The following is a 9,406-nucleotide window of genomic DNA, read 5'->3' as shown; positions in this document are numbered from 1 at the left end:
GATTGTTGACCAAGGGTGGAAAGGCACCCATTTCTGTCGAGGTAGTTTGGCGCTCGAACGCAGTGAGAGCGCCAATAGTCCGAGACAGAAATGGTGCCTTTCACCCGAGTTAAACACTCTACTTTTCATATCGAATGCGAGGAAACCAAACAAGACAAGGCAATTTCGCAAAATCAGTAATGGAAGTACCTAATAGATCTACGGCCATGATTTATTTTCCTTAGGACTTACTTGCAATCGGAGACTTTACAGGTGTGATTAATAACCCCTAGCGAAAATCATTTAGATTGCAATATTTACGAAAACACACATTTTTTAACAAACTGCAGTAATTTTTAAATTATTTGTTCATTATAAGTATGAAAATCAGAGGGATTGCCTCTTACTTTTTAATTTTATCCTTTTTGTTCTAAAAGCCGCAACAGACTACCGGACCGCACCGCGACCTTGGTGCGCCGCACCACGTAATAACATAATATTAAATAACAATTTAATTAATAATATAAGTAATTTTTTTATTGTATTTTATTTTATTTTCATGAATATAGTGCTAAATATCTTTAAAAATCAATTTAATATCGTACAAACGTTTAACTGTGGCTGTATAAGATTCCGCCTTTGCCCATTTACGCAAGTGTAAGGTTTAAAAAAATATTTTTGGTGTATTCCTTTTGGTTCCCGCCTTATGAAATCGAGTAAATAGAATTCAACGATATAAATCAAGAATAATTTGTTTTTAACAATTCGCTTATATTCTTTATAAAAAAAGGATCAACGTGGGATTAATAAAATTAAACAATTACCAATTGTTCCAGGCGAGGAAATAAAGACACTATTTTTCCATTTTGTTTCCACCCAGTTGTTCGTGGGACGGGGACGCAGAGGAGTACACCACTTTTCTGCACTAGAGCATAAACGTATCACTTTCTGCGCACCTTTTAGAACAACAACGACCCACTTTCAGAGCATGAGATATGAAAATAAATATTGTCAGTTGAACAACAGCCAACCCTAGCCGTTGGCAAGGAATTATGAAGGAGGAATCCCAGAGATGGATTACGGCATTATTTTTGGACCGAGTTTATTTAAATTACAACCTTCGTTCATCTTCTTTGATGTACTGACTTAGAATTTCGTGGCCACATTCAGTTCAAATCTTGACAGAGTTTTAAATGAAACCAGAAACTTTTGACAAAACGTTGTGCGGGATTTCTGTAAGAGAGTTTTATTATTTGTCCAAAAGAAAGAATTCGACTTAAAAACAACGCTACGAGTCGTAAAACATCAAACTTAGAAGCATTTTAAAACTGTGAATCTGAAATACCCATGTACCGACAAGTGGTAGCCAGAATAAAAAAATCGAAATATCTTCACTACTACGGGGCAGGACAGTTCGAAACATTCCTCAATGTTTTGCTGTAGGTATAATAAATATACCGATAACTAGGGAGTTCACACTGGTACTAATTACACGGAAAAAAATTATGGTAATCAAAATTGTATGTTTGTGCGTTTATGGTACCTACTAATTACAACAAAATTTAGGCTGTTTTAAAACGATTAGGCAACTGAAAATAATTGTTTATTAATTTTTATTTAAAAAAAAAGAAGTTTGTAATCATTATGTTATGTACCTAAATAGATAAAACAAAATTATGTACAAAGGGACACCTGTATATAGCCACATCTACTTATCGAAGCTGCAGATTCGAGGCCGAAGCAACTCTCAACGCCGCGGGTAACTCGATTGCCCGGACTCGATTCGCGTCTGCTACCAGTTTGTTTATTTTTAATTCGCCAAACTGAGTTTTCCTAGTTTAGAAGGAAGATATTTTTTAGATTTTGATTTAACCAGGACGACAGCTAAATAAAGATTACTGCGACGAGATTTTGAGTAGGTTAGGTAGAGGAAAAATGTTTTCGTGACAAACAAATATCATTTTCAGCCTCATTGGCAATCGAGATTTTGATATCAAAAAAGGTCTACCTTTGTTAATTTTAGTAGTCGTTAAGACACTTTAAATAATCTCTACCTATTTACTTATTATTATTGAGTGTGTACGGTACGGTAAAGAAGCTACATTTGACTTACAAATTACAATTAGCATGAGATAGTTCTGTTATTGTTATCTAAATACCTATATCGCTACACATACGTAGGTAATCCTACGGTAACAAAGGTAACCAGACCAAATAAAGCTCTAACATGCTCGTTATGAGCAAATCTAAATACATATGTAACTAATCTAACGTGACTAACTTTATAATATGTAGAACAAGAAGCATTGTAAATTTATGTACAATGCTTCTTGTACAATGAACAAGTTCGGTGCGCCTGCCGACGACACTAACTCCGCAACTGCGGCGGTGGTGGTAAATAAGATTATGCACCTGAAAACTTTACAACTGCAGAAAATCAGTTTTAAACTTTATAATAAGTGGTTCACTACTTGCGCCGATGTTCTACTGATTTGAAATTTATAGTATAATTATTTATAATGATACTTGACGAAAGCGCATTGAACAGTTTACTAACACACTTTGTTATATTATATTTAAGTACGAGTATATATTGCATTAATTATATGCAATTAAATACTTTTTGCACTTCAAATAATTATTAGAGCTAGAATATAGAATACAGAGTTTTTTATAGCACAATTGTAAGCCCTAAGTAGATAAAACTCGTTTTATATAATTACACTGAAAAAAAATAGCTTTAGGTAGGTAGGTACTGTTATGTACACATTTCTTTCAGTGTAATAACTTTTTGTTTACAAGCATAAATATTGAAAATCCTTTATTTCATTATATTATACTATCCATAAACATGGATCATAACGATCATAAACAATTTATGATAATGCTTCATTACTAGGACAATTTCGGGACAGAGGAGATTCGTTAAGAATGTAATATCAGAATCCGGGATAGGTATAAATCCCGACTCATTACCGGCGACATTACAACGAGGCTTATGCATGCATCCCAAAATACTTAAACAAAAGAACAGTTACAAAATACTTAGTAACAGGTATTTTAGATACCTGAAAATAAAATACCTTCTAGTATTCATGTTGAGCATTTCTGTAGATGGACAGCTGTTTTGTTGAAAATGTAAATTTTCTAGGTATAAAAAATCACGAAGATTCTTAGTGATCGACTTGAAAATATGATAGTAAAATATTATTATCAATAAAATAATAGATCGCGATTTTTTTCTGGCACTTTTTGTTCTTGGTCCATAATGTCCACAAATATACCTGCGCTGAATGTGATTTTGTAAATATCACCTGTATCTGGCACCAATTAACATTCTTCTTCTTCTTTCCCCATTCACCCAAACATTTCACAATGGACCTAGTGTTTCACCAAAACTAGTGTTGTCAGAATACTCGTGTTCATCACTAACGCCCTGCTGAAGCTCGGCAAAAACATCTGCTTTGCAATTCAAAGCAGCTGAATCCGAAGCTGTACACCTCATTTGACTCGCAAATACTTGTCAAGTCAAACTTTGATACCAGTTCTTTTGTGATGAGTATTTTGGAGAATATTAGTGACTTACTTTGTTTATCAATCAATGATTTGAACATTGTTATTTTTTTTTATCTGTCTATTCGTTAAATAAATAACGACGCTAACGATAACGAGCGCTGCTCTCATTATAATGTAAGGTTTTGAATAACGGTACAGGATTTAATGTTATATTTTTTCATTTCCCTTTCATTAAACTATTTTCTTATTTTTTATCGAAACTGATAACACAATATATAACACAATATAACAGTTAATACTTAAGCACTGTGAAACTACAGATATAGTCTAACACTCAAAACTTAAATACATATTTCATATTTCGAAGAAAAAAAAACTAAAAAAAACGATATAAATTAAATTAAAAATCGAATCAGATCGCCTGATTTACCAAGCTTAGTTATACAACATTGTAGTGTAGATACGCTCAAAAGATAAAGCTAGCTGTATAAAATACAGATACTAACTTTAATTCCTAGCTTAATGACAAGGAGTAAACAAGGCGAGCGCTGCAGTAATCGCCCACGATCATCGACTCAGCAGCGATCGAGTTAGCGGGACGCGGGACGCCGACACTTTTATTCCTCGACTTTATTAGGAGACAAACTGATTACGTCAGGCAGCGCTGAGCAATCGGATTGTGTAACTTTATTATGTTGTTATTTGGACTTTATAATGTACTTTAATGCATTTTTGTTATTCTTAAGCGACGAATGCTCGGACCTTAAAACGTATCGAACTTAGCTATCTGAGTTAATGAATTCTTTATAATCACATCGCATGCCTTTGTGTCAAGCAATACAAATCTTACACACATCGAGCTATCCCGAAACTAAGTAAGGCTTGTACTATTTTAATCGCAATTCTAAGGTTTGCAAAGTATGCTCAAGGAATATAAGTAGGTATTGTCTATTAGATGCCTGCAATTATGGATTCCTTTTTTATCACCAGGTGTGGTATATGAAACATTAAGGTATAGAAGATTAAATCACATATAATATAGTCTTGAAATATCTTGTTATAATTATAAACCTAATTTTTTAAATAAATTTACAGCGTAGAAAATATCTTCAGCTAATTCTTGAGGTCTTTCTAATGCAGCAAAATGTCCTCCGAAGTCGTCGTAAGTGGTAATGTTTATGAGGTTTGGATACTTCCATCGCAGTAACATTTCAGGGGTGTAAAAGGGTTGGTACTTTAAACATAAGAACCATGTTGGCACTGATGTGGGGATCCTAAAAAAATAATTGTTGAGCCGGGCTAAATTGAAATAGAAATCTGTCTGATGTATTTAAATTTACTATTTTTTGAAATTTAAAAGGGGAAATTTTAGAATTTCAAGACTTTCCATAATAACTATCTTCAATGTTTCGAGTAATTGAAATTTTATAATTATTTTCATCACACTTGCTCGGAAAAGATGTATTTACACGTAGGGCTCGCGGGCGGGAAATTGAAATTTTCGCCCTAGGGCGGAAAAAATCTTTTCCGAGCAAGTGTGATGAAAAACACTTATTTACACGTAGGGCTTGCGGGCGGGAAATTGAAATTTTCGCCCTAGGGCGGAAAAGTGTTTTATACAGAAGTTTGTTTTTATTAATTCTCCTTTTTCCTTACAAGTGTGATGAAAAACATTGTGTGTGCCACGGGCGGTAAAGAAATTCCGAACTCGTGAACATTTTAAGCCCTCGCTTCGCGTCGGGCTTAAAATTGACACTCGTTCGTAATTTCTTATTTCCCGCCCTTAATACACAATGTACTATTAAATACATATTTAAGTAATTTTACTACTAAATATAACTTATTCTTAATATTTATTGTAATACTTACTGCTCTAACGTTAATTCTACACTAGACACCTCCTTGTAGATTCTCATTGAAGTTGTTATACTTTCGCTGACCCAGTACACCATCACATTATCGATCAAATCCGTCATACTGCCGTTGTAATACTTGGCCAGACCTCCGTCTTCAAGATACTTGTTGTTAGCGTCAGTGTATATCATTATTTTATCAAATATGTAAGCTGCCAATCCAACCGGAGACTCGTTTAATGCGATACCTTAAAGAAAAATAAATCGTACACTATGTAGCTTCTACCCATAACATACCTACAAGTTTACATACAACACTTAGTTTGTGTACAATATTTGTCTAGTAATAAAATACCCTACAATCTTTCTCGGAGCTCCAACTAGCTTCATACTAAATTTCACAAGCCAGACGGAAAGACAAACAGAAACTTTTGCATTTATATTATAGTAGGGATACGTGCATTATTATAAAGGTTAAAAAGTTCATATTTCCCAACAAGGATATATAGGTATATTACATATTATGTTCCAACGGCTTGGAGAAAACTATAATGCTGAGCAAAGTTAGAGGTCTGAGGTCTCGAAATAAACCCCTTGCTGGGTGGAGCGCCCAAATTACTGCACTAATGCAATTACAACTGCACGAGGGACAGACAGAAGCCTAAGTACAAGACAATTGCATTCTTACTAAGCTTTATATTTAGGTAGCCAAAGGTACGGTGCCAACTCGATCGTAAATGTAGAATAATAAAAATATAGAAATCAATTCACTACTTATCACAAGTCTTACCAATTGTATCAGGTTTTGTAGCCTGTAAATGACTGTACCCCGTCTCATCAATCAAAAACTCTAGTTTTTCTTTTAACGGGTACATCTTCCGCCAGTGGTGGGCATCGATAAACGTTGGCCAAACAGCTCCTAGCACCCGTGCCAATACTGAAGGCTTGGCCAATGTTAGCGGCATAGAGGAATGGAAGCCTAAGACCTCATTAGGGAAGAGAGTAGCCATTATTGAGCCAATCACGTGACCGAAGTCCCCACCGTGAACGTAGTATTTGTTAAAACCAAGGCGATTCATTAGATTTCGCATTACTATAGCGACTTGAAAAGGACCTAAACCAGGTCTGACAGCACTCTGCAATGGAAAAAACATCATTCATACAAAAAGTCCGTAGACTAGGTATATATAACTTACTTTATTAAATTGTTATGCATAATTATTGAATTCAATAAAAAAAATCGTGCTCACACATTTCATCTACCCGTATGTAGCTTATCCATTAATAAAATCCAAAATATGTACCTAGTTGATTATAAAGCATTCAAAAATGGTTTTTATTACTACTTTCTGCTAGCAAAATCGGAAATACGAAGCTAAAATTTGCGAAATATAAGCTAGATAAGAAAAAAGGGTATTCACTTGTGAAAAACCGAAACCCGGCAAACTGGGCACGATAACTTCGAACACGAAGTCGTAGTCGGATCGTCGAGTTGTTAACAACGGCGCGACGTCGTAGAACTCGCGGAACGAGCTCGGCCAGCCGTGCAGCAAGATTATAGGGAGGACCTGAAACACAGACTTCCCGTCAACCCATACAGTATGTATCAGAACTAAAGGCAAAGAAAGAGACCCATTAATGTTTAGGTCATACTGAGAAACTTTTACTATTGGGGCCAACCCCGAAAATGCGGAAAAAAATTGACTCTCCCATAGGAAATTTGAACATCAGACCAGAACAATGTATGAAACATCCACGTTATCAGGGTTGGTTCCACAGTAAAAGTTGCTCAGTATGATTTAAACATTAATAGGTCTCTTTCTTTGCCTTTCGATCTGATATATACTGTACCTATATACGGGCTACAAGTTACTCATGAACTATTTTCTGCCAGTAACAAAGTTCTTGAAGCATGTTTTGTTTCCAACCGTACTTTTCCTCGCACAAATATCAGCAATGCAGTCGATATCGATACAGTAACGATCATCGATATATATACCAATATAATTATGTTATGAATACCGTCCTTTAAATAGGTATATCTAAAATTAAACAAGGAATATAAAAACTACTTTGTCAGGCCTCCCCGCGTTACCCCCGGCGTAAAGGTGCCCATCACACTCGCTGCGTTATCGCGTTGAATTGCGATGGACAGCCTAATAGTACCGTCCGTCCTCTAGTACTTGAAACACAAGCCTGAGCTTACTGTGGGAGTAGGTCGATTTGTGTGTCCTATATATTTATAGCTTGGGGTGTTGTTGACGGGAATTCGTTCGTGCATTTATAACTATATTTATTATTAGATAATGTAAGACATTCCCCGCCCAAGCCCCCGGAGCATGGACATATATATATAATTGTATTTCTTGGTACCTTCACATTTTCAACCTCAGATCTAACGCGCATGAAATGCAAATCCAAACCCTGCACGTTAGTTTTAAAGTGTTGAAACTGGTTAAAAAAACGCTCTCGCTCTTTTATCTTGTACTTGTACTGCCAAAAGGAGAAAATTTGTTCCCGCGCTGAGGAATGCACCCCGTATGTCCACGCGGTGTCGTCAAAAGATTTCTGTTTCTCTGAGCGTCGGTGATGATCAAATTTCTTCACAAGCTGTTCTTGCATCTGTTGATAGAAATTTTACTTAACGTAATATGTATGTATAAGTATAGGTAGGTACAGACATGAACCCTTTGCAATCCGCGAGTACAAAATATACATATTACACACTTATTTTTACATTTATGAGTTACATAGGACATAGTATGTGCAAAATGTATTTCAATATATCTTAAAATTGAATTATTAAACAAAGCTATTGTCAGACTAAAGTAAAATAGGCATTTAGTTACCTCGACGAACATTGCACCTACTACACCTGTCCTTAAGCTCCGTGTAATCAAATTGAACGTAATATTCAACTTACAGCATCACTAAACACAATCCTGAATGGTCTAATCGTTGTATCTTGGCTGAGTTTCGTGTGGTTCGGGCCCCACCACACGTCCAGATCAACTGGGGGCAGCTCGGGAATATGAAACACGTCTGTGTATACATGACATGCCGCTGCTACTACGATGATGGAGCTAACCGTTAGAGTAACCTGAAAATACACGTTTACATATTTATAGCAACAGGAAAACTAATAAAAATATAGATCAGTTACACATTTTCTGATAGGCTAAAAATCATGGCAACAATAGGTACTGGTACCAAAGAGAATAGAGAGGTGGATAGTCAAAGTAAATTATGTTGCTACTGTAAATTTACTGCCACTTTACAACAGAAAAAAGACGAAAAAGGAGATATTTAACATGATTTTTGAAGAGTTGATGAAAAAAAGGCTATCAGATATTCGGACCTTGCTTTATATTTTATTTCATTAAAAATAAATCTAATAAATAAATAATATGTACATTTATAACACAATGCATACCGTCCCACGGTTTACTGTGAACGAATACTAGAGAATTCTTTAGTGTATTATTTAAAAAGAATACTCACAGCACAACTACTAAAACTCTTTGGCGTTTTAATATCTTTATAAATTTTTTTAATGGAATTTGCAACTTTTTCGTCTTTTGTCTTCGGTTTTTTTCGTTTGCTGACTTCCATTGTGCACGTCTTTCGAACCTAATTAATAAATTTTAACTACAATATTATCTATTTGTTATCATTTTGTACCTACAAATAATTATGAAAGAAGTGCTATATTAACTTATCTAATCCTTATCATATTTGTTTGGATCCGTAATCAGAGACCTAGGAGTTAATTTTTGACCACTTTGATAAGAGTGCATTGCCGCGATAATTAAACTCTGATTTTATTATAGCAGGAATCAAACTTGCTGTAATTGGGCATTCCTAATTTCAGAGAAGAAACAACTCGGAAGAAGTTCTTAATTCTAAATAATACAAAAGTTGGAGGTACCTACAGGTACAACTTTAAACAGTAATAACTACCCTAAGTAATACGTACTTTTAATAGTTTCGTGTAAGTTATAGAAACGAATTACCCTTTCATTGTTTATTTAGTCCGATGCGAATCACTATATTTTATG

The 9,406-nt window shown here is 35.0% G+C and overlaps 1 protein-coding gene across 1 annotated transcript; it reads right to left on the bottom strand.

Moving 5' to 3' along the window:
* Positions 1–2,620: 2,620 nt before the first annotated feature.
* LOC134672777 (juvenile hormone epoxide hydrolase-like) lies at positions 2,621–8,994 on the bottom strand. Its single transcript, XM_063530722.1, has 8 exons — positions 8,850–8,994; positions 8,272–8,448; positions 7,722–7,970; positions 6,770–6,916; positions 6,139–6,484; positions 5,365–5,596; positions 4,589–4,769; positions 2,621–2,626 (listed from the first exon to the last, which is right to left on the bottom strand). The coding sequence occupies exons 1-8, from the start codon at positions 8,958–8,960 to the stop codon at positions 2,621–2,623; spliced, it is 1,449 nt and encodes a 482-aa protein (XP_063386792.1). The 5' UTR covers positions 8,961–8,994.
* Between the last annotated feature and the right edge of the window lie 412 nt (positions 8,995–9,406).

Source organism: Cydia fagiglandana, chromosome 2 (assembly GCF_963556715.1).
Source record: "Cydia fagiglandana chromosome 2, ilCydFagi1.1, whole genome shotgun sequence".
NCBI lineage: Eukaryota > Metazoa > Arthropoda > Insecta > Lepidoptera > Tortricidae > Cydia > Cydia fagiglandana.
Note: the sequence above shows the minus strand (reverse complement) of the source record. Positions and strands in the feature narration are given on the sequence as shown.

What these genes read in the sequence shown, in the direction of transcription:
- LOC134672777 (XM_063530722.1), bottom strand. Translation starts at nt 8,960, where the DNA reads ATGGAAGTCAGCAAACGAAAAAAACCGAAGACAAAAGACGAAAAAGTT. An exon ending in GGATTGTGTTTAGTGATGCT is followed by an intron (nt 7,971 to 8,271) that starts GTAAGTTGAATA and finishes TTCTATCAACAG; the next exon opens with ATGCAAGAACAGCTTGTGAA. An exon ending in CGGGTTTCGGTTTTTCACAA is followed by an intron (nt 6,485 to 6,769) that starts GTGAATACCCTT and finishes TTTCCATTGCAG; the next exon opens with AGTGCTGTCAGACCTGGTTT.